This window comes from Scyliorhinus torazame, chromosome 3 (genome assembly GCF_047496885.1).
Source record: "Scyliorhinus torazame isolate Kashiwa2021f chromosome 3, sScyTor2.1, whole genome shotgun sequence".
In the NCBI taxonomy this organism is placed as follows: Eukaryota; Metazoa; Chordata; class Chondrichthyes; order Carcharhiniformes; family Scyliorhinidae; genus Scyliorhinus; species Scyliorhinus torazame.
The window spans coordinates 362,728,612-362,754,202 of record NC_092709.1 but is presented as its reverse complement, the minus strand read 5'-3'; the positions used below and the strand labels follow the sequence as shown (position 1 = coordinate 362,754,202).

The 25,591-nt window shown below is 46.1% G+C and overlaps 1 protein-coding gene across 2 annotated transcripts in view; it reads left to right on the top strand.

Moving 5' to 3' along the window:
• LOC140409647 (disintegrin and metalloproteinase domain-containing protein 12-like) overlaps positions 1 to 25,591 on the top strand; it is a 1,449,600-nt gene that overhangs the window by 286,691 nt on the left and 1,137,318 nt on the right. For both annotated transcript variants that reach the window (XM_072497981.1, XM_072497982.1), the window contains exons 9-10: positions 11,398 to 11,564; positions 25,020 to 25,104. In XM_072497981.1, the coding sequence (XP_072354082.1) occupies positions 11,398 to 11,564; positions 25,020 to 25,104 (252 nt within the window). The remainder of the gene's footprint in view (positions 1 to 11,397; positions 11,565 to 25,019; positions 25,105 to 25,591) is intronic.

Genomic DNA, 25,591 nt, shown 5'->3' with positions numbered 1-25,591 from the left:
CTGTAGATGTGGGAAATGCTGTTCCAATTAAACAACATCCATACAGACTTAACTCTTTAAAATTGGCACAGGTTAAGAAAGAGATTGAAAGTAGGCTTAAAAATGGCATAATTGAAGTGGGTTGCAGCCAATTGAGCTCACCCATAGTGATGGTACCAAAACCAGATGGTACCCAACGGTTCTGTGTGGATTATAGAAAGGTTAATCTAGTTACAAGAACTGGATCTTATCCTATCCCACGTTTGGAGGATTACATTAAGAAGGTGGGACAATCAGCTTTTATTTCCAAACTGGATTTACTTAAAGGTTACCGGCAGGTACCTTTATCCGAAAGGGCGAAGGAGATTTCAGCTTTTTTGACTCCAGTGGTATATACCAATTCAAAGTTATGCCATTTGGCATGAAAAACGCCCCAGCCACATTTCAACGGTTAACCAACAAAGTCATTTCAGGATTACCCAATTTTGCAGTATACATTGACTGGTAATTTTCAGTCAAACATGGAAGGAACATTTAAAACATCTGATGGAGTTATTCGATCAATTTCAGGAGGCAGGCTTGGTGGTAAACCTAGCCAAAAGTGAATTTGTAAAAGCTCAAGTCATTTTCCTGGGCCATACAATCGGACAGGGTCGAATGGTCACACGGGATGTGATACAAAAGTTATTGAGGAGTTTCCGATACCCTCAACACGAAGGAAAAAATGCGATTTCTTGGCATGAATGGATTTCATAGAATTTACAGTGCAGAAGGAGGCCATTCAGCCCATCGAGTCTGCACCGGCTCTTGGAAAGAGCACCCTATCCGAGGTCCACACCTCTACCCTATCCCCATAACCCAGTAACCCCACCCAACACTACTGGCAATTTTGGACACTAAGGGCAATTTTATCATGGCCAATCCACCTAACCTGCACATCTTTGGACTGTGGGAGGAAACCGGAGCACCCGGAGGAAACCCACGCACACACGGGGAGGATGTGCAGACTCCGCACAGACAGTGACCCAAGCCGGAATCGAACCTGGGACCCTGGAGCTGTGAAGCAATTGTGCTATCCACAAGGCTACCGTGCTGCCCCACAATTCTACCGGAAATTTGTGCCAACTTTTAGCAGTGTGGTTGCTCCACTGACGGACTTGCTAAGGGAGCGTAGCAAAATTAAGTGGACAGTGGAGTGTCAACAGGCATTTGACCGCCTGAAAGCTGTATTAACCAATGCTCCTGTGTTGGAGAATTACAAGGGGCTCTGTGATCAGATTGAACTAAAGTATCTGACTTTAAAGAGAAATGCCGAGGTGTAGGGAAATGGATGGATCGTGCAGAGACCCTCTTGTCCAAAGAGGCTGTCAATCAAGAAGGATTTCAGTTGGAGGAAGAAGAACTAATATGGACTACGTTATTTGAATGAAATGAATGAAAATTGCTTATTGTCACAAGTAGGCTTCAAATGAAGTTACTGTGAAAAGCCCCGAGTCGCCACATTCCGGCGCCTGTTCGGGGAGGCGATTACGGGAATCGAACCGTGCTGCTGGCCTGCCTTGGTCTGCTTTCAAAGCCAGCGATTTGAAATGTTTGCATGTTTTGTTTTGTTAAAAAACAAACGCATATTCACTTTCAATATTTCTTAAAGGCAAGTGAAAAGGTGAAAAATGAAACCATCTTGAAGTTGATGGTTTTTTTTTCTTCGGGGGAGGTGTCATGTGAGAGTACTTTTAAGAAATGGATGTTTATCAGATAGCTGTAGTGGGTGTACATTTGGGGCTGGTTTAGCACACTAAATAGTGGGCTAAATAGCTGGCTTTTAAAGCAGACCAAGGCAGGCCAGCAGCACGGTTCAATTCCCGTACCAGCCTCCCCGAACAGGCGCCTGAATGTGGCGACTAGGGGCTTTTCACAGTAACTTCATTGAAGCCTACTTGTGACAATAAGAGATTTTCATTTTCATTTAAGAAAGGGGTGTTTATCAGATGGCAGCAGTGATGTCAGAGTGTGGGTGGAGCTGGGCTGTCTGTCTTTCACTTTTGTTTTTGAGCAGGCAGCTACAGTGTGTGTTTGGTTTCGTTTTGAGAGCTGGATAGCTGCAGTCACAGCAAGAAGGTGTATTAGTCTCTCTTTCTGCAATCTAAAGACTGTCTCCAGATCATTTGGTGATTTAAAAATAATACCTGTTTCTGTAGAGAAATTAAACCTGATGTCTTTCTGTAAAAAGGGTCTTTTGTCTTATGGATGTTGCAAGGAAAGATTAAGAGTTAATTATTGAATATTGTATCTGTGGGGATGATTGGTGTTGATAGTTGTTAAGGTGTTTACTGTGGGTTTATAAAGTGTTAACTGTTTTTATAAATAAACATTGTTTTAATTTAAAAGTACTTTAGCTCTCTGTTGCACCACACCTGTAAAGTAGGCCCGTGTGCTCCCCTTAACCACAATCTATTAAAAGTTGTGGGTCAGGTGAACTCCATGATACACTTTGGGGTTCTCTAAACCATGGTCCATAACAATAATAACTTTATTGCCACAAGTAGGCTTACATTAACAGCGCAATGAAGTTACTCTGAAGATCCCCTAGTCGCCACATTCCGGCGCTTGTTCGGGTACACGGAGGGAGAATTCAGAATGTTCAAATTACCGAACAGCACGTCTTTCGGAACTTGTGGGAGGAAACCGGAGCACCCGGAGAAAACCCACGCAGACACGGGGAGAACGTGCGGACTCCGCACAGACAGTGATCCCAGCCGGGAATCGAACCTGGGACCCTGGAGCTGTGAAGCAACAGTGATGACTCCTGTGCTACCGTGCCAACCTGACATTCCACTCGTGATCTCTTCACGTTTGGGAATTGGGGAATGCTTCCTCTTTATATTTTGGTTGAGATCCTTCGGACCGATGCAGATTCTGAGCTTGCCATTTGCTTTCCCAACGCACACCATAGAACTCACCAGTTACTGGGTTCTACCACTTTTGTGATCATCCCCAGCTGCTGAACGCGGTTCAGTTCTAGTTTCAAGCGTTCCCTCAAGAGAGCTGGTACCTCCTTGGTGGATGAATGACCGGCTTGGCATTCTCTCTAAGCTGTATTTTATATTCGAATGGTAACGTTCCCATTCCAGCAAAAACATCGGGAAACTTGTTAATAATGACATCAATTTGGTCTTTGCCAGTGGCTGATATTTTGTCTCAGCTGTGAATTTGTTTCACCAGCAGCAGTAGCTCGCATGCCTGTACACTCAACAATGAAGATCGCTTTGGTCCTACAATCTCAAACTTGATAGACATCTTACACCTGAACCGTTAGATAGCATGTCCCCATTGTGGTAATGACATTGCCATTGTAGTCTCGCAACTGATAATCATTGTCATCAATTTGAGGTTTTATTTTTATTTTGTCCATGTCTGATTGATTTATCAAATTAGCTCATGCACCTGTATCCAGTTTAATTTGAATATTGGTTCCATTAATTTTCAATGGAATCATCCAAACATCCTGATCGTGAACAATTGAGATCGGTTTTGAATTGTCCGCATCGGAAATTGTCTGTGGAACTTTATTTACACTTTCAACTATCTCGACAAAGAAAGAGTCTTCTAAATCATATTCATCTTCCACAGTGTCAGGTTTATTCGCTTTATTTTCATATTTGTTTCAACTTATTTCCTGTGCAGGTCTTCCTTTAGTAACTGTACCATCTTCTTAAATTGTCGTGATGTAGTTTCCGTTTGACACTGAGAAGCAAGGTGATTTAGTCTGTGATACTTCGCACAGGTTTTACCGAAGCTTAGGGCACTTTTTACTTGGTGGGCGTGGCCACAATGTTTGCACGTCATGACGCTCGTGACTTTGTGTGCAAAATGGCTAACCGTCTGGAGCGCGCTGCTTTTTCAAGTGCGCCACAGTATCAATGGCATCGGCCACATTGTTCGTTTTCATGCCACTATCACGGACCAACATTTCAGAATATTGATATTCCGCCAGTTCGCTTGCACAACATATGCTGATGGTGTCTTCTAACGTTAACTCCGCTGGTCACAGTAATCTCTCATGCAGCCTTTCACTTTTAACTCCAGAGACAATCTGATCACACAGGAGGGAGTCGAATAATATGGAGAAATTACAGGTCTGCATTTTCAGCCTGAGATCTGTAATAAAGCAGTCAAGTGTTTCGCCTGCTTTCTGGACTCTTTTCCTGAAAATACATCTTTCAAAAGTATCTGAAGCTCGCAATGCCTGTCAAACATTTCAATTACTTTACAATATATTTTTTGTCATCCTCATTCTCAAAACGGTATGTGTTGAAAATCTCTATGGCTTGCGATCCAGCCATTGCTAAAACAACACATTTTTTCACTATTCGCTGACTCTTTTGAGGTCTAAGGCTGAGATATATAATTCAAATTGCTGTTTGAAATTTTTTCAGTTAACACCAACTTTACTCAATGACCGGAATTGCTTTGGAGTCTGCAGACCTTCCATGTAGCTTCATCTGAGCAGGTTTTTGCGATGTTACTAGCTTCCATGAGGTCGTTGCGATTGGAGCCTGGTAGAGTGTTTATTTTCTTCTTTATTCTCAAGTTTTTTTCACGGGGAGATTTTTTATTTCTCGCTAAACCTTTCTATTTTACCTTAGGATCCACTCCTGGTACCATGTGATGTCTGTTTTCCTGGTATGGATGGCTTAGATGTGTAGTGTTCAACAAAGAACATCAGGAGAAGCCTATCAGGGGAAAACGACATCAGGAAGAACAGTGGCTACACAACTGGCTCTGTTGCTCAGCAGGGAAGGACAAAGTGCAGGAGAGCAATAGCCACAGGGAACTCTCTAGTAAGGGGCACAGATAGGTGCTTCTATGGACGTGAAAGAGACTCCAGGATGGAATGTTGCCTCCCTGGTTCCAGGGTCAAGGATGTCTGAACGAACACAGAACATGCTGAAGGGGAAGGGTGAACATCCAGAAGTCGTAGTACACATAGATATTAATGACATAGGCAATGAGGCTAGAAATAGGAGGATAGTACAGCTAACCACATGGCTAATCTGGTGGTGGAGAAGGGAGGGTTTCAGATTTCTGGACCACTGGGATCTCCTCTGCAGCAAATGCGACTGCAGAAAAAGGACGGGTTGCATCGAAACTGGCGGGGCACTGATATCCTGGCTGGGAGGTTTGCTAGAGTCACTCGGGAGATTTAAACTAATATGGCAGGGGGGGTGGGAACCAGAGCGTTAGCTTAGAATGTGTAATAACTGAAGGGGAAATAGAGAACAAAAATAAAAGAACAACATCACCCTATCTGCTCAAATGAATGGTTTGAAGTGTATTTGTTTCAAAGAACAAACAATGAACAATACAGCACAGGCTCTTCGGCCCTCCAAGCCTGCGCCGACCATGGTCCCTGCCTAAACTAACACCGTCTGCACTTACGGAATCCGTATCCTTCCATTCCCACCCTATTCATATATTTGTCTAGATCCTTAAATACCGCTATTGTACCTGCTCCCACCACCTCCCCAGGCAAGCACGTTCCATATATTTACCACCCTCTGTGTAAAAGCTCACCACGCACTTCTGTTCTAAACTTTTCCCCACGCACTTTAAACCTCTGTCTCTCCTACCCTAGGAAAGAGCATCTGACTATCCACTCTGTCCATGCCACTCATAATCTTGTAGACCTCTATCAGGTCGCCTCTCAACCTCTGTCATTCCAGTGAGAACAGACCGAGTTTATATAACCTTTCCTCATAGCTTATGCCCTCCATACCAGGCAACATCCTGGTAAATCTCTTCTGCACCCTCTCTAAAGCCTCCACATCCATCTGGTAGTGTGGCGACCAGAATTGTACACAGTATTCCAACTGAGGCCTACCTAATGTTCTATACAGCTGTAACATGACTTGCCAATTTTTATATTCAATGCCCTGACCGATGAAGGCCAGCATGCCGTATGCCATCTTGACCACCTTATCCACAGGCGTTGCCACTTTCAGTGATCAGTGGACATGCACGCCCAGGTCTCTCAGCCTGTCAGTACAAAGAACAAAGAACAAAGAAATGTACAGCACAGGAACAGGCCCTTCGGCCCTCCAAGCCCGTGCCGACCATGCTGCCCGACTAAACTACAATCTTCTACACTTCCTGGGTCCGTATCCCTCTATTCCCATCCTATTCATATATTTGTCAAGGTGCCCCTTAAATGTCACTATCGTCCCTGCTTCCACTACCTCCTCCGGTAGCGAGTTCCAGGCACCCACTACCCTCTGCGTACAAAACTTGCCTCGTACATCTACTCTAAACCTTGCCCCTCTCACCTTAAACCTATGCCCCCTAGTAATTGACCCCTCTACCCTGTGGAAATGCCTCTGACTATCCACTCTGTCTATGCCCCTATAATTTTGTATACCTCTATCAGGTCTCCCCTCAACCTCCTTCGTTCCAGTGAGAACAAACCGAGTTTATTCAACCGCTCCTCATAGCTATTGCCCTCCATACCAGGCAACATTCTGGTAAATCTCTTCTGCACCCTCTCTAAAGCCTCCACATCCTTCTGGTAGTGTGGCGACCAGAATTGAACACTATACTCCAAGTGTGGCCTAACTAAGGTTCTATACAGCTGCAACATGACTTGCCAATTCTTATACTCAATGCCCCGGTCAATGAAGGCAAGCATGCCGTATGCCTTCTTGACTACCTTCTCCACCTGTGTTGCCCCTTTCAATGACCTGTGGACCTGTACTCCTAGATCTCTTTGACTTTCAATACTCTTGAGGGTTCTACCATTCACTGTATATTCCCTATCTGCATTAGACCTTCCAAAATGCATTATTCAATTATTATGCATTATTTATTTACTTATAACAGTTCTACCATTTATTGTGTAATTCCTACATGCATTGGACCTTCCAAAGTGTATAACCTCACACTTGTCCCGATTGAACGCCATCTGCTATTTCTCCGCCCAAGACTCCAACCAGTTTATATCCTGTTGTATCTGAGGATTCTTTTGCAGCCAGTCCGGATGAAATGATCAGTCGAACACCTCGTAACTTTAACATGTTTATTTCTCGGCCGGGGCTAAGACCACTGTGTCTCTTGAGAGTCACAATAGCAAGCCAAAGTCATTACATCTAACAGCAGGATTTATACATTTTTGGTTAATTTCTGAGGGCAGCTCCCTCGCATTCCTATCTGTGCTCTCAGCTCAATTATAATTCAGCCCCCCTCAATTATAATTATCTTTAAGCCTAGTGCACCCATTCCCAAGGCCATTATTGCAGTTTGTCTGGTTCAAAAACAAGTGATACATTTTTGCTACCAGAAGCCTGTCTTGACATTTCTTCACACAAAGCTTTACCTAACATTTTGTTTTTCCCATAAAGTTCCAATCCATCTTGAGCTAAACTCTCATTTATCGATTATCAGCCAAACTCTCATTTATCGATCATCAGCCAAACTCTCATTTATCGATCATCAGCCAAACTCTCATTTATCGATCATCAGCCAAACTCTCATTTATCGATCATCAGCCAAACTCTCATTTATCGATCATCAGCCAAACTCTCATATCCTCTGACAATCCTCTTCACTATCCGCAACTCCACCAATATTTGTGTCGTCTGCGAACTTACTAATCCTACCAGCTACATTTTCTTCCAAATAATTTACATACACCACGAACAACAAAGGCCTCAGAACTGATCTCTGTGGAACGTCGTAAGTCAGAGCCTTCCATTCAGAAAAGCACCCTTCCAATGCTACCCTCTGCCTTCTATTCCCAAGCCAGTTCTACATCCAACTTGCCAACTCTCCTCTGATCCCGTGTGATTTCACCTTTTGTACCAGTCTACCATGAGGAACCTTGTCAAAGGCTTTACTGAAGTCCATGTACACAACATCTACCGCCTTTCCCTCATCTATTATATTTGTCACTTCCTCGAAAAACTCGATCAAATTAGTGAGGCACGACCTCCCCTTCACAAAACCATGCTGTCCATCACTAATAAATCCATTTGTTTTCAAATGTGAGTAAATCCTATCTCTAAGAATCTTTTCCAATAGTTTCCCTACCACTGATGTAAGGGTCACCGGCCTATAATTTCCTGGATTATCCCTGCTGCCCTTCTTAAACAATGGAACAACATTGGCTACTTTCCAATCCTCTGGAACTTCACCTGTAGCCAGTGAGGATACAAAGATTACTGTCAAGGCCCCAGCAATTTCCTCCCTTCCTGAAGAATTCTGGGGTAGATCCCATCAGGCCCTGGGGACTTATCTACTTTAATGCTTTTTAAGATGACCAGAACCTCCTCTTTATTAATATAAACATGGCTCAGAATATCTACACACTCTACCCTATACTCCGCTTCCACCAAGTCCTTCTCTTTGGTGAACACTGAGGCAAAGTATTGATTTAATATCTCTCCCATTTCCTCTGGTTCCATACAGAGATTCCCTCCAATATCCTTGAATGGACCAACCCTTTCTCTGGCTACCCTCTTGCACTTTACATATGTCCTGTTTGCCAACGGCATTTCATGACCCATTTAAACCTTCCTCACTCCTACCTTAAGTTCCTTCCTACTTTTTTTATATTCTTCAAGGGCTTCATCTGTCACCTTACGAATGTTTCCTTTTTCTTTTTGACTAGGTTCATAATACCCCTCTTATCCAGGGTTCCCTTTACTTGCCATCTTTATCTTCTATCCTCACAGGTACATGCCGGCCCTGAATTCTAATCAACTGACATTTGAAAGCCTCCCACATGCCGGATGTTAATTTTTCCTCAAACAGCCTCGCTCAGTCAACTCTCTCCAGATCCTGACTAATGCTGTTGTAATTAGCCTTCCCCCAGTGTAACACCTGCACCTGAGGACCATTTGTGTCCTTTTCCATAAGCAGCTTAAAACTTACAGAATTTTGATCACTGTTCCCGAAATTATCCACTGTAACTTCGATCACCTGGCCAGGCTCATTCCCAGCACCAGGTCTAATATGGCCCCTACCGAGTTGGGCTATTTACATATTGTTTCAAGAAACTCTCCTGGACGCTCCTTACAAATTCTGTTCCATCCATGCCTCCAGCAGTAAGTATGCCCCAGTCAATATAGGGAAAGTTAAAATCCACCCACCACAACAACCCTATTGTTTATGCATCTTTCCAAGATCTGTCTGCATATCTGCTCCTCTATCTCCCGCTGGCTGTTAGGAGATCTGTAGTAAACCCCCAACATTGTGACAGCTCCCTCCCTATTCCTGAGCTCTACCCAGGTTGCCTCACTGCCTGAACCCTCCAATGTGCCCCACCTCAGCACAGCTGTGATATTCTCCTTTCCCAATAATGCAACTCTGCCACCCCTTTTGCATCCCCCTCTATCTTGCCTGAAGCATCTAAATCCTGGAATGTTTAGTTGCCAATCCTATCTCTCTTTCAACCAAGTTTCTGTAATAGCAACAACATCATAATTCCACGTACTAATCCAAGCTCTAAATTCATGTGTTTTACCTGAAATACTCCTCGCATTCAGCGCACCAGCCATCCTGCGTTGACTCATCACCCCCTGCCTGCTCTTCCTCGTAATCTTACTGGCTTAGTCTGTAGCTCTCCCTCAGTTATTTCTCCCGCTGACCTACTGCTCTGGTTCCCACCCCCCTGTCATACTCGGCAGTTCAATCTGTTTCTCTGCCTTCCACTTTTCTCCTTCCGAGGCTTTTGTTTCTGTCCCCTCTGTACTACCCTCTGACTTCCTGCATTGGTTCCCACCCCCCAGAATGCCAGTATAGCAGGTAAGGTAGATGAACTTAGAGCACTTATTAGTACTTGGAATTATGAAGTTGTGGCTATCACAGAAACGTGGTTAAAGGAAGGGAAGGATTGGCAGCTGAAAATTGGAGGATATAGATGCTGCAGGAGAGATCGAGGGGGATGTGACAGGGGTGGGGGAGTAACATTACTGGTAAAGGAGAATATTATCGCCGTACTGTGGGAGGACACCTCTGAGGGCTCATACAATGAGGCAATTTGGGGAGAGCTCAGGAACAGGAAGGGGGCAATCACAATGTTGGGTGTTTATTACAGGCCCCCCAACTGCCAGCGAGAGATAGAGGAGCAGATAGGTAGGGAGATTTCGGATAGGTGCAAAAGTAAGAGTTGTTGTGGTAATTGTTGATTTCAATTTCCCCTATATTGACTGGGACTCACTTAGTGCAAGCGGCTTGGATGGGGCAAAGTTTGTAAGATGTATCCAGGAAGGTTTCTTGATCCAATATGTAGACAGTCCAACTAGAGAAGAGCAATACTGGACCTGGTATTGGGGAATGAGCCTGGACAGTTAAGGTTTCAGTTGGGGAGCATTTTGGGAGTAGTGACCACAATTCCGTAAGTTTTAGAGTACTTTTGGATAGGGATGAGGGGTAACCCTCGCGTTAAGGTGCTAAACTGAGGAAAGGAAAATTACGATAATCCAGGAAACTATAAGTCGGTGAGCCTCACGTCAGTAGTAGGTAAATTATTGGAGAGAATTCTCAGGGAGAGAATTTATACCCATTTGGAAATAAATGGACTCATTAGCGATACACAGCATGGTTTTGTGAAGGGGTGGTCGTTCCTCACTAACGTGATAGAGTTTTTTGAGCAGGTGACAAAGATGATTGATGAGGGGAGGGCGGAGTGAGGATCTAATTTCTTATCTCAGAAAAACTGTTCATCATTCTGGTGGAGCTGTCCAGAGGCAGATCCGTCGAGTGAAGGCCCAGGTTAATGCAAGTTAAAGTGACTCCACAGAGGGAATCCTACAGCACGGGAGTTCTGACTGAATGCTCAAGCTGAAAGATCCTCACCAGCAATCCAACCAGTTGTTTGAATCACTCCATGTCCTGGGTAGACAGCCTGCTGTTGCGACAACTTCAACATCTGACACAAAGACACTCATCTGTGAAAACGTCCCTTTAATTACATCATCTGCATTATCTTTATTGGATCTGTTTTGGCTTTCTCAGTGTCACAAGTAGGCTTACATTAACACAGCAATGAAGTTACTGTGAAAATCCCCTACTCGACACATTCCGGCACCTGTTCGGGTCACAGAGGGAGAATTCAGAATGTCCAATTAACCTAACTTGCACGTCATTCGGAACTTGTGGGAGGAAACCGGAGCACCAGGAGGAAACCCACGCAGACACGGGGAGAATGTGCAGACTTCGCACAGACAGTGACCCAAGCCGGGAATCGAATCGGTGCTGTGAAGCCACAGTGCTAACCACTGTGCTACCATGTCACCATGATTACAGCTTTAGCAGTTGCCTGAATGTATTTGAACCAAGATTTTAAATAATATTACTACAACAAGATATCACATAATATATAACTGTTGCCTACATTCATCACATGAATACTTTTGTCTTTTGCAGTACTACAGACCGTTGAATATTCGCATTTCTCTGATTGGAGTTGAGGTATGGACCACAGACCAAATCACAGTAAATGACGATATTTCAGGAACGATGACCAGATTCGTCAAATGGAGGAAAGAAAATCTCCTACCACGACAGCACAATGACAATGCCCAGCTCATCGTGTGGGTACCTGACAAGTGAATGAATCTCCCATCATAAATTAACCAACTAACCTTTAATAAAAGAGATAGAAATTAAGATAAGGAAGCTGAATATGGAAGGTTCAGAGGAGAAGTAAAATGCAAATGAGAAGTAAAGACTACATATAAAAAGAGATTGGTAGCTAATTTAAAATCAAATCTCCAAACCTTCTGCAGACACATAAATAGTAAAACAATGGTAAAAGGAGGAATAAGACAGATTCGGGAACAAAGAGAAATTCCCACAAGGAGACAGAGGATGCGGCTTAATTATTGTATAATTTGCATCTTCCTTACCAAGGAAGAAACAGATTTTAGGGAGTTAGGAAAAAGATTAAACATTACCAGAACATTACCCTGGATCTCTGGATGACAATACCACAACAACACTGCCTCCCCTACCAGGTGTTTACCTGGGGCAAGTTGGTAACAATGGAGGATAGGATGTCAAGATGTTAAAATTCCAAAGGAGAAGATGGGGTGTCAAGTTTATAATAACATGGGGCAGCACGGTGGTGCAGTGGTTAGCACTACTTACCTCACGGAGCCGAGGTTCCAGGTTCGATCCTGGCTCTGGGTCACTGTCCGTGTGGAGTTTGCACATTCTCCCCGTGTTTGCGTGGGTTTCGCCCCCACAACCCAAAGATGTGCAGGGTAGGTGGATTGGCCACGCTAAATTGCCCCTTAATTGGAAAAAATTAATTGGGTAGTCTTAAATTTATCAAAAATCTAACAATATTTATAATTACATTCTAAAAGATAAACTCATGAAATGGAGGTAATTCAGATTGCCTTCTGAGAAGGTTAGTTCAAGAAAAGGAAGATCAAAATGGAGACAAAATATATCAGGGGCAAGTTCACCCCATGGAAGCTAACTGTTTTGAGAAAGCAACCCGCAGCAGGAGGCTGTGTCCCAACAAGCTGTTGACCAGGACCCTTTTTACAGTCAATTGATAGACACAATACAGAGTTCAGTGCTGGGACCTTTGCTGTTTGTAGTATATATAAATGATTTGGAGGAAAATGTAACTGGTCTGATCAGTAAGTTTGCAGACGACACAAAGGTTGGTGGAATTGCGGATAGCGATGAGGACTGTCGGAGGATACAGCAGGATTTAGATTGTTTGGAGACTTGGGTGGAGAGATGGCAGATGGAGTTTAATCCGGACAAATGGGAGGTAACGCATTTTGCAAGGTCTAATGCAGGTAGGGAATATACAGTGAATGGTAGAACCCTCAAGAGTATTGATAGTCAGAGAGATCTAGGTGTACAGGTCCACAGGTCACTGAAAGGGGCAACACAGGTGGAGAAGGTAGTCAAGAAGGCATATGGCATGCTTACCTTCATTGGCCGGGGCATTGAGTATAAGAATTGGCAAGTCGACTTCCGGGTGCGGCGATGACCAGCTGAGTCGCACGTTTCGGCAGCTCCCGGTGAAACGGACTTTTGGGCTCTTGATAGGAGCCCCAACGGCAATTTTGACGGCTAAAAACACTGTGCGGTAAACCAGAAGGGAATCCCCCCTGGATACGGATGAAAAAAGGAGGAGAAAGTGGCCGGATTGCAGAGGATCCTTTAGAACAGCGGCAAGGAAGGCAAGCAAAAACCAAGATGGCGTCGGAAGGTGGCAGTTTAACATGGGGCCCTGAACAACAAGAGTTCTTGAAATGCTGCGTGGAAGAGCTCAAAAAGGAAATGAAGAAAAAGCTGTTGGCCCCGATACTACAGGCGATCGAAGGGCTAAAGGAGGAACAAAAGACCCAGGAGCGGGAGCTTCGGGTCGTGAAGGCAAAGGCAGCCGAGAATGAGGACGACATACAGGGCCTGGTGGTGAAGACGGAGACGCATGAGGCACATCAGAAACGATGTGTGGAAAGGTTGGAGGCACTGGAGAACAACGCAAGGAGGAACAACCTGAGGATTCTTGGTCTTCCTGAAGGTGTGGAGGGAGCGGACGTGGGGGCATATGTGAGCACGATGCTGCACTCGTTAATGGGAGCGGAGGCCCCGGCGGGTCCGTTGGAGGTGGAGGGAGCATACCGAGTGATGGCGCGAGGGCCGAGAGCAGGAGAAATTCCCAGAGCCATAGTGGTGAGATTCCTCCGTTTTAAGGATAGAGAAATGGTCCTTAGATGGGCAAAGAAAACTCGGAGCAGTAAATGGGAGAACGCGGTGATCCGCGTTTATCAAGACTGGAGTGCGGAGGTGGCGAGAAGGAGGGCGAGCTTTAATCGGGCCAAGGCAGTGCTTCATAAAAAGAAGATAAAATTTGGAATGCTGCAACCGGCAAGACTGTGGGTCACATACCGAGGGAGGCACCACTACTTTGAGACGGCGGATGAAGCGTGGACTTTTATTGTGGAAGAAAAACTGGAATGAGCGGGTTATTAAAAAGAACATTTGAACAAAGTGGTGGGGCGAATGTGGGGGGCAAAGAGGGGGGTTAAAAAGGGGGGAAAGAGGAGTTTTATGTACTAATCCTGCGATGTGGTAACTTTTCTCTCTCCCACAGGTGGTGATGGGGGGAGGAGGGGAGGTGGAGGAGATGGGGAGTTGGCCATTGGGGGCGGGGCCAAGGGAGAAGCGCGGGCTTGGTTCCCGCGCTATGATAATCATGGCGGGAATAGAGAAGCAGGAAGGAGGGGGCGTCGCACGGTGCGAGCCGCGGTCACGGGGGGAAGCCGAGGTCGGCCAGAGTTTGCTGACTTCTGGGAGCAACATGGGGGGAGTAATTACGCTAGCGGGGGATCTAGCGGGGGTGGGGGTGGGAGGGGGGAATTACTGGGTTGCTGCTGCTGGGGAGAGGGGGGAGCTGGTATGGGAGGGGATGGGCGGGGGGGCGCCACCTGGGGGAGATACAGCTGCGTGGGAACCGGGTGAGGAGCTGGAAAAAGGTGATGGCTAATCGACAAGGGGGGGGGGTAGGAAGCCCCCCAACCCGGCTGATCACGTGGAACGTGAGAGGGCTGAACGGGCCGATAAAGAGGGCACGGGTACTCGCACACCTTAAGAAACTTAAGGCAGATGTGGTTATGTTACAGGAAACGCACCTGAAACTGATAGACCAGGTTAGGCTACGCAAAGGATGGGTGGGGCAGGTGTTCCATTCGGGGCTAGATGCGAAAAACAGGGGGGTGGCTATATTAGTGGGGAAGCGGGTAATGTTCGAGGCAAAGACTATAGTGGCGGATAACGGGGGCAGATACGTGATGGTGAGTGGCAAACTACAGGGGGAGACGGTGGTTTTGGTAAACGTATATGCCCCGAACTGGGATGATGCCAATTTTATGAGGCGGATGCTAGGACGCATTCCGGACCTAGAGATGGGAAAGCTGATAATGGGGGGAGATTTTAATACGGTGTTGGAACCAGGGCTGGATAGGTCGAAGTCCAGGACTGGAAGGAGGCCGGCAGCAGCCAAGGTACTTAGAGATTTTATGGAGCAGATGGGAGGTGTAGACCCGTGGAGATTTAGCAGACCTAGGAGTAAGGAGTTCTCGTTTTTCTCCTATGTCCATAAAGTCTACTCGCGAATAGACTTTTTTGTGCTGGGAAGGGCGTTGATCCCGAAGGTGAGGGGAACGGAGTATACGGCTATAGCCATTTCGGATCACGCTCCACACTGGGTAGACTTGGAGATAGGGGAGGAAACAGGAGGGCGCCCACCCTGGAGAATGGAAATGGGACTAATGGCAGATGAGGGGGTGTGTCTAAGGGTGAGGGGGTGCATTGAAAAGTACTTGGAACTCAATGATAATGGGGAGGTCCAGGTGGGTGTGGTCTGGGAGGCATTGAAGGCGGTGGTTAGAGGGGAGCTGATATCAATAAGGGCACATAAAGGGAAGCAGGAGAGTAAGGAACGGGAGCGGTTGCTGCAAGAACTTTTGAGGGTGGACAGACAATATGCGGAAGCACCGGAGGAGGAACTGTACAGGGAAAGGCAAAGGCTACATGTAGAATTTGACTTGCTGACTACGGGCACTGCAGAGGCACAATGGAGGAAGGCACAGGGTGTACAGTACGAATATGGGGAGAAGGCGAGCAGGTTGCTGGCACACCAATTGAGGAAAAGGGGAGCAGCGAGGGAAATAGGGGGAGTGAGGGATGAGGAAGGAGAGATGGAGCGGGGAGCGGAGAGAGTGAATGGAGTGTTCAAGACATTTTATAAAAAATTATATGAAGCTCAACCCCCGGATGGGAGGGAGAGAATGATGGGCTTCTTGGATCGGCTGGAATTTCCCAAGGTGGAAGAGCAGGAAAGGGTGGGACTGGGAGCACAGATCGAGGTAGAAGAAGTGGTGAAAGGAATTAGGAGCATGCAGGCGGGAAAGGCCCCGGGACCGGATGGATTCCCAGTCGAATTCTATAGAAAATATGTGGACTTGCTCGCCCCGGTATTGACGAGGACCTTTAATGAGGCAAAGGAAAGGGGACAACTGCCCCCGACTATGTCTGAAGCAACGATATCGCTTCTCTTAAAGAAGGAAAAGGACCCGCTACAATGTGGGTCCTATAGACCTATTTCCCTCCTAAATGTAGATGCCAAGATCCTGGCCAAGATAATGGCAATGAGAATAGAGGAATGTGTCCCGGGGGTGGTCCACGAGGACCAAACTGGGTTTGTGAAGGGGAGACAGCTGAACACGAATATACGGAGGCTGTTAGGGGTAATGATGATGGCCCCACCAGAGGGGGAAACGGAGATAGTAGTGGCGATGGATGCCGAGAAAGCATTTGATAGAGTGGAGTGGGATTATTTGTGGGAGGTGTTGAGGAGATTTGGTTTTGGAGAGGGGTATGTTAGATGGGTGCAGCTGTTGTATAGGGCCCCAATGGCGAGCGTGGTCACGAATGGACGGGGATCTGCATATTTTCGGCTCCATAGAGGGACAAGGCAGGGATGCCCTCTGTCCCCATTATTGTTTGCACTGGCGATTAAGCCCCTGGCGATAGCGTTGAGGGGTTCCAAGAAGTGGAGGGGAGTACTTAGAGGAGGAGAAGAACACCGGGTATCTTTGTATGCGGACGATTTGCTACTATACGTGGCAGACCCGGCGGAGGGGATGCCAGAAATAATGCGGATACTTGGGGAGTTTGGGGATTTTTCAGGGTATAAATTGAACATGGGGAAAAGTGAGTTGTTTGTGGTGCATCCAGGGGAGCAGAGTAGAGAAATAGAGGACCTACCGTTGAGGAAGGTAACAAGGGACTTTCGTTACCTGGGGATCCAGATAGCCAAGAATTGGGGCACATTGCATAGGTTAAATTTAACGCGGTTGGTGGAACAAATGGAGGAGGATTTCAAGAGATGGGATATGGTATCCCTGTCACTGGCAGGGAGGGTGCAGGCGGTTAAGATGGTGGTCCTCCCAAGATTCCTCTTTGTGTTTCAGTGCCTCCCGGTGGTGATCACGAAGGCTTTTTTTAAAAGGATTGAAAAGAGCATCATGGGTTTTGTGTGGGCCGGAAGACCCCGAGAGTGAGGAAGGGATTCTTACAGCGTAGCAGGGATAGGGGGGGGCTGGCACTACCGAGCCTAAGTGAGTATTATTGGGCCGCTAATATTTCAATGGTGAGTAAGTGGATGGGAGAGGAGGAGGGAGCGGCGTGGAAGAGATTAGAGAGGGCGTCCTGTAGGGGGACTAGCCTACAGGCTATGGTGACAGCCCCATTGCCGTTCTCACCGAGGAACTACACCACAAGCCCGGTGGTGGTGGCTACACTGAAAATTTGGGGACAGTGGAGACGGCATAGGGGAAAGACTGGAGCCTTGGGGGGGTCCCCGATAAGAAACAACCATAGGTTTGCCCCGGGGGGAATGGATGGGGGATATGGAATGTGGCAAAGAGCAGGAATAACGCAACTGAAAGATCTGTTTGTGGATGGGAAGTTCGCGAGTCTGGGAGCGCTGACCGAGAAATATGGGTTGCCCCAAGGGAATGCATTCAGGTATATGCAACTGAGGGCTTTTGCGAGGCAACAGGTGAGGGAATTCCCGCAGCTCCCGACACAAGAGGTGCAGGACAGAGTGATCTCAAAGACATGGGTGGGGGATGGTAAGGTGTCAGATATATACAGGGAAATGAGGGACGAAGGGGAGACTATGGTAGATGAACTAAAAGGGAAATGGGAAGAAGAGCTGGGGGAGGAGATCGAGGAGGGGCTGTGGGCAGATGCCCTAAGCAGGGTAAACTCGTCCTCGTGTGCCAGGCTAAGCCTGATTCAGTTTAAGGTATTACACAGGGCGCATATGACTGGAGCACGGCTCAGTAAATTTTTTGGGGTGGAGGATAGGTGTGCGAGGTGCTCGAGAAGCCCAGCGAATCTTACCCATATGTTTTGGTCATGCCCGGCACTACAGGGGTTTTGGACGGGGGTGACAAAGGTGCTTTCAAAAGTAGTAGGGGTCCGGGTCGAACCAAGCTGGGGGTTGGCTATATTTGGGGTTGCACAAGAGCCGGGAGTGCAGGAGGCGAGAGAGGCCGATGTTTTGGCCTTTGCGTCCCTAGTAGCCCGGCGCAGGATATTGCTAATGTGGAAAGAAGCCAAGCCCCCGGGGGTGGAGACCTGGATAAATGATATGGCGGGGTTCATAAAGCTAGAGCGGATTAAGTTCGTCCTAAGGGGGTCGGCTCAAGGGTTCACCAGGCGGTGGCAACCGTTCGTTGAATACCTCGCAGAAAGATAGATGGAATGGGAAAAAAGAAGGCAGCAGCAGCAGCCCAGGATCGGTGGGGGGGGGGGGGGGGGTGGGGGGGGCGGGGGGGGGGGGGGGGGGGGGGAGGAACCAGAAGGACTCTCAGGGTTGTTAATATATACTGTATAATATGTATAAGTCGTTGCTACAGATAATTATATATTGGACTGTTAAATTATATTTTTGGAGAGTGTTACTTGTGATAAGGCAGTTGCCAATTAGGGTTAGTTTTCATTTTTGTTATTTATTATTTATTCATTTTTTGTTTATAAAATAGGTCATTTTTATTTGTGTTGTTATAATATTGTGTAAAGGATGCACAATGTACTGTGTTGGTTGACCAAAAATTTTCAATAAAATATTTATATTAAAAAAAAGAATTGGCAAGTCATGTTGCAGCTGTATAGAACCTTAGTTAGGCCACACTTGGAGTATAGTGTTCAATTCTGGTCGCCACACTGCCAGAAGGATGTGGAGGCTTTAGAAAGGGTGCAGAAGAGATTTACAAGGATGTTGGTTGGTATGGAGAGCATTAGCTATGAGGAGAGGTTGAATAAACTTGGTTTGTTCTCACTGGAATGAAGGAGGTTGAGGGGAGACCTGATAGAGGTCTACAAAATTATGAAGGGCATAGACAGAGTGGATAGTCAGAGGCTTTTCCCCAGGGTAGAGGGGTCAATTACAAGGGGGGCATAGGTTTAAGGTGCGAGGGGCAAGGTTTAGAGGAGAAATGAAATGAAAATCGCTTATTGTCACAAGTAGGCTTCAAATGAAGTTACTGTGAAAAGCCCCTAGTCGCCACATTCCGGCGCCTGTTCGGGGAGGCTGCTACGGGAATTGAACCATGCTGCTGGCCTGCGTTGGTTTTCTTTCAAAGCCAGCGATTTAGCCTTGTGCTAAACCCCCTCTGTTGTACGAGATGTACGAGGTAAGTTTTTTACACAGAGGGTAGTGGTGCCTGGAACTCGCTACCAGAGGAGGTGGTGGAAGCAAGGACGATAGTGACGTTTAAGGGGCATCTTGACAAATACATGGGCTGCACGGTAGCATTGTGGATAGCACAATTGCTTCACAGCGCCAGGGTCCCAGGTTCGATTGCTGACTTGGGTCACTGTCTGTGTGGAGTCTGCATATCTTCCCCGTGTGTGCATGGGTTTCCTCCGGGTACTCTGGTTTCCTCCCACAGTCCAAAGATGTGCGGGTTAGGTGGATTGGCCATACTAAAATTGCCCATAGTCTCCAAAATTGCCCTTAGTGTTGGGTGGGGTTACTGGGTTATGGGGATAGGGTGGAGGTGTGGACCTTGGGTAGGGTGCTCTTTCCAAGGGCCGGTGCAGACTCGATGGGCCGAATGGCCTCCTTCTGCACTGTAAATTCTATGATCTATGATCTATGAATAGGATGGGAATAGAGGGGTATGGACCCCAGAAGTATAGACAGGCAGCATGGTTGGCGCAGGCTTGGAGGACCGAAGGGCCTGTTCCTGTGCTGTACTTTTCTTTGTTCTTTGTTAACACCTTTAACTTTAAATTAAATACCTTCTTTATTAAACACATTACAAAAATCCAAATACATATCGCTACTACAAGAAAGGTTGTTTCAAGCACTGTACCAAAACATCATGACATAAAGTATCAAAAGCTCTATTACACATAGTAACAACACTCTGTTCTACTGTTACAACACCCTGCGCAACTGCGCAGTCAATTCAAGCCTCACAGACCCCAGAATCCCAGCACAAGCGAATTAACCAATAATTTGTATAAGGTTTCTGAGATCTTAGGACCTTGACTGCTCCAATGACTTCCAGCCACCAGATTCGAAATGAAACACATCTGCTTACTTACGACAAAAATAGAGATAAGAAATGCACTATTTCGAATAGAATCACAACCAGCTAATCTACTACCCACTTTTACTGTTGCACCCTCTACCCAAAAACATACAAGACAGACACATGCAGAGGGAGGAGAAAGGCTAAAAATAATAAGAGGATGAATATGAAATATGAAGATGAGTGTCTTTGTGTCAGATGTTGAAGTTGTTGCAGCAGCAGGCTGTCCATGGTAGCATGGTAGCCTTTGGCCAATATCCCCTCATATGTTTGCTTAACAAAAATCAATCTATCTCAGATTTTAAATTAACAACTGATCGAGCTTCAACAGCTGTTTGTGGGAGGTACTGCCAGACCTCTACCACTCTTTGACTGAAGGCGTGCTTCCTAATACCTCTACTGAATAGTCTAGCCCTATTTTTAGATGATCCCCCTTGTCCAGACAACAGGTCACATCCTCAAAAAACTCCAGACGGTTTGTCAAGCATAGTTTTCCTTTCATGAATCCATTCTGAGTTAGACCGATCCTGTCCCCACTTTCCAAATGCTCAGTTATTTCAGCCTTAATAATTGACTGCAGCATTATCCCCACCATTGGTGGTGGGTCGTATCTCAAACAATGACAAGTCAGACTACAGTAGGGAGATAGATCACTTGGTTGCATGGTGTACCGAAAACAACCTCTCTCGAAATGTCGGAAAGACCAAGGAACTGATCATCGACTTCAGGAAGCGTGGCACGACACACACTCCCGTCTGCATCAATGGCTCCGAAGTGGAGATCATAGAAATCCATAAGACATAGCAGCAGAATTAGGCCACTCGGCCCATCGAGTCTGTTCCACCATTCAATCATGGCTGATATTTTCTCATCCCCATTCTCCTGCCTTCTTCCCATAACCCCTGATCCCCTTATTAATCAAGAACCTATCTATCTCTGCCTTAAAGACAGTCAGTGAATTGGCCTCCACAGCCTTCTGCGGCAAAGAGTTCCACAGATTCACCACCCTTTGGCTGAAGAAATTCCTCCTCATCTCTGTTTTAAAGGATTGTCCCTTTTAGTCTGAGATGGTGTCCTCTGGTCCTAGTTTTTCCTACAAGTGAAAACATCCTCTCCATGTCCACTCTATCCAGGCCTCGCAGTATCTTGTAAGTTTCAATAAAATCCCCTCTCATCCTTCTAAACTCCAACGAGTACAGACCCAGAGTCCTCAAACGTTCCTCATATGACAAATTCTTCATTCCAGGGATCATTCTTGTGAACCTCCTCTGGACCCTTTCCAAGGCCAGCACATCCTTCCTTAGATACGGGGCCCCAAACTGCTCACAATACTCCAAATGGGGTCTGACCAGAGCCTTATACAGCTTCAGAAGTACATCCCTGGTGTTGTATTCCAGCCCTCTCGACGTGAATGCTAACATTGCATTTGCCTTCCTAACTGCCGACTGAACCTGCACGTTAACCTTCAGAGAATCGTGAACAAGGACTCCCAAGTCCCTTTGTGTTTCTGCTTCCCGAAGCATTACCCCATTTAGAAAATAGTCTATGCCTAAATTCCTCCTTCCAAAGTGCATAACCTCACACTTTTCCACATTGTATTTCATCTGCCACTTCATTGCCCACTCTCCTAGCCTGTCCAAATACTTTTGCAGCCCCCTTGCTTCCTCAATACTACCTGTCCCTCTACAGATCTTTGTATCATCTGCAAACTTAGCAACAGTGCCTTCAGTACCTTCTTCCAGATCATTAATGTATATTGTGAAAAGTTGTGGTCCCAGCACAGACCCCTGAGGCACATCACTAGTCACCAGCTGCCATCCTGAAAAATACCTTTATCCCCACTCTCTGCCTTCTGCCAGTCAGCCAATCCTCTATCCATGCCAGGATCTTACCCTGAACACCATGAGCTCTTAACTTATTTAACAGTCTCCTATGCGGCACCTTGTCAAAGTCCTTCTGGAAATCTAAATAAATCGCGTCCACTGGTTCTCCTTTGTCTAACTTGCTTGTTACCTCCTCAAAGAACTCGAACAGATTTGTAAGACACGACCTCCCTTTGACAAAGCCGTGCTGACTCAGTCCTATTTTACCATGCACTTCCAAGTGCTTTGCGATCTCATCTTTAATAACAGACTCTAAAATCTTACCAATGACCAAAGTCAGGCTAACCGGCCTATAATTTCCCGTCTTCTGCCTCCCTCCCTTCTTAAATAGCGGTGTTACATTATCCACTTTCCAGTCCTCTGGGACCCTTCCTGCCTCCAGTGATTCCTGAAAGATCATCACTAATGCCTCCACAATTTCCTCAGCTATCTCTTTTAGGACCCTGTGGTGTAGTCCAGGTGATTTATCCACTTTCAGACCTTTCAGTTTCCCCAGAACCTTCTCCTTAGTGATGGCCACTGCACTCACCTCTGCCACCTGATTCTCTTGGAGCTCTGGCATCCTACTGGTATAGAACATAGAACATTACAGCGCAGTACAGGCCCTTCGGCCCTCGATGTTGCGCCGACCTGTGAAACCACTCTAAAGCCCATCTACACTATTCCCTTATCATCCATATGTCTATCCAATGAACATTTGAATGCCCTTAGTGTTGGTGAGTCCACTACTGTTGCAGGCAGGGCATTCCACGCCCTTACTACTCTCCGAGTAAAGAACCTACCTCTGACATTTGTCTGATATCTATCTCCCCTCAATTTAAAGCTATGCCCCTTGTGCATCACCATCTGAGGAAAAAGGCTGTCACTATCTAATCCTCTGATCGTCTTATATGCCTCAATTAAGTCACCTCTTAACCTTCTCTCTAACAAAAACAGCCTCAAGTCCCTCAGCCTTTCCTCATAAGATCTTCCCTTCATACCAGGCAACATTCTGGTAAATCTCCTCTGCACCCTTTCCAATGCCTCCACGTCCTTCCTATAATGCGGCGACCAGAATTGCACGCAATACTCCAAATGCGGCCGCACCAGAGTTTTGTACAGCTGCAACATGACCTCATGGCTCCGAAACTCAATCCCTCTACCAATAAAAGCTAACACACCGTACGCCTTCTTAACAACCCTCTCAACCTGAGTGGCAACTTTCAGGGATCTATGTACATGGACACCGAGATCTCTCTGCTCATCCACACTGCCAAGAATCTTACCATTAGCCCAGTACTCTGTCTTCCTGTTATTCCTTCCAAAATGAATCACCTCACACTTTTCTGCATTAAACTCCATTTGCCACCTCTCAGCCCAGCCCTGCAGTTATCTATATCCCTCTATAACTTGTAACATCCTTCCGCACTGTCCACAACTCCACCGGCTTTAGTATCTTCCACCGTGAAGACTGATGCAAAGTAACTATTCAGTTCCTCTGCCTTTTCTTTGTTTCCTATTATTACTTCTCCAGCCACATATTCCAGTGGTCCAATGTTTATTTTTGCCTCTCTTACCTTTTATATATTGAAAAAAACTCTTCCTAACTTCTTTTATATTACTAACGAGCTTGCACTCATATTTCATCTTCTCCCCCCTTAGTGCTTTTTTAGTTGTCCTCTGCTCGCCTATAAAGGCTTCTCAATCCTCTGACGTCCTACTAATACTCGCCACTTTGTATGTTTTTTCTTTTGCTTCTATGCTGTCCTTCACATCCCTCGTCAGCCATGGATGCCTTGTCCGCCCCTTGGCATGCTTCCTTCTCCTGGGGATGAATTTCTGTTGTGCTTCATGAATAACCCCCAAAAACTCCTGCCATTGCTGTTCCACTGTCTTCCCTGCTCGGCTCCTTTTCCAATCACCTCTGGCCAGCTCGTCCCTTATGTCTTTGTAGTTACCCTTATTTAATTGTAACTACATCCACAGCCCTTCCCAATAACCATACAGCTTCTGTGGCTGACGTCTTTGTCACTTCTTCAAAAAACTCAATCAAGTTGGTGAGACATGTACAAAGCTGTGCTGCCTGTCACTAACTAGTCCATTTTTCTCCAACTGTGCATATATCCTGTCACTCAGTATGTTTTCCAAAATCTTCTCCACCACTAACATGTAAAAAGTTAAGTCCTTATTTATCCCCAAATGCAATTTTTAAAATTCCAACTTATTTACTTGGACATCCACTTCACCAGAGGATCTCATTGCAAATTTATTCATCGGGCACCTTTACCCTTTCATCACTCAACTCTGCCAGACAACGTATCCTTATTCACATTCCCCAGCTTACTTAAATAATGTACACAGACACACAGTCTTCTTTACAAAGTACCACCATATTCCCAAAAACATATTAAAACGAAAAATCCATTTTAACAGGGACCTGCAGTTGTGGTGTCAGCAAACACAGACTTTCCACAGGTGTCACTGTTGCTCCCATACTGCAACTGTTTGGCTAGAGGGGCAACTAGTTTTAGCACTCGAAGTCATGGCTAATGTTGAGAAAGTGTAGATTAGTCAGTGTCCTTTCTAAAAATTTAATCATCCGTGGAAGCACGGTAGCATGGTGGTTAGCACAAGTGCTTCACAGCTCCAGGGTCCCAGGTTCGATTCCGGCTTGGGTCACTGTCTGTGAGGAGTCTGCATGTCCTCCCCGTGTCTGCGTGGGTTTCCTACGGGTGCTCCAGTTTCCTCCCACAGTCCAAAGATGTGCGGGTTGGTGAATTGGCCAATGATGGATTGCCCTTGGTGTCCAGGTTGGCCCTGGTGTTGGGTGGAGGTGTTGAGTTTGGGTGGGGTGCTCTTTTCGGGGGCCGGGTGGCCTCCTTCTGCTCTGTAAATTCTATGTTAATCTAGGACAAAGGTTCGGCACAACATCGTGGGCCGAAGGGCCTGTTCTGTGCTGTATTTTCTATGTTCTATGAAGACTGTTGGTTTTCCTTTGATTCTGTCAGGTTCATCTCTGTTAATATTGACTTCTCTTTTACAGCGGTGGCTATTTTCGTGGTAACAGCATTGGATTGTCAAATTTTGTTGCTATATGTTCGAGGTCGGGTTCTGCAGGAGTAAATGTGGTGAGCACACATTCTTCCTCCTATTTCCCCATTCCTCTTGGACTGTGGGTAACACATTATTCTTGTTAAAGTGCAATGACCAGAACTTCAAAGTACTTCAATGTTAAAGTGAGCAGAAAGCTCGTTGGGATCCTATAGAACATAGAACATTACAGCGCAGTACAGGCCCTTCGGCCCTCGATGTTGCGCCGACCTGTGAAACCACTCTAAAGCCCATCTACACTATTCCCTTATTGTCCATATGTCTATCCAATGACCATTTGAATGTCCTTAGTGTTGGCGAGTCCACTACTGTTGCAGGCAGGGCATTCCACACCCTTACTACTCTCTGAGTAAAGAACCTACCTCTGACATCTGTCTTATATCTATCTCCCCTCAATTTAAAGTTATGTCCCCTCGTGCTAGACATCACCATCCGAGGAAAAAGGCTCTCACTGTCCACCCTATCCAATCCTCTGATCATCTTGTCTGCCTCAATTAAGTCACC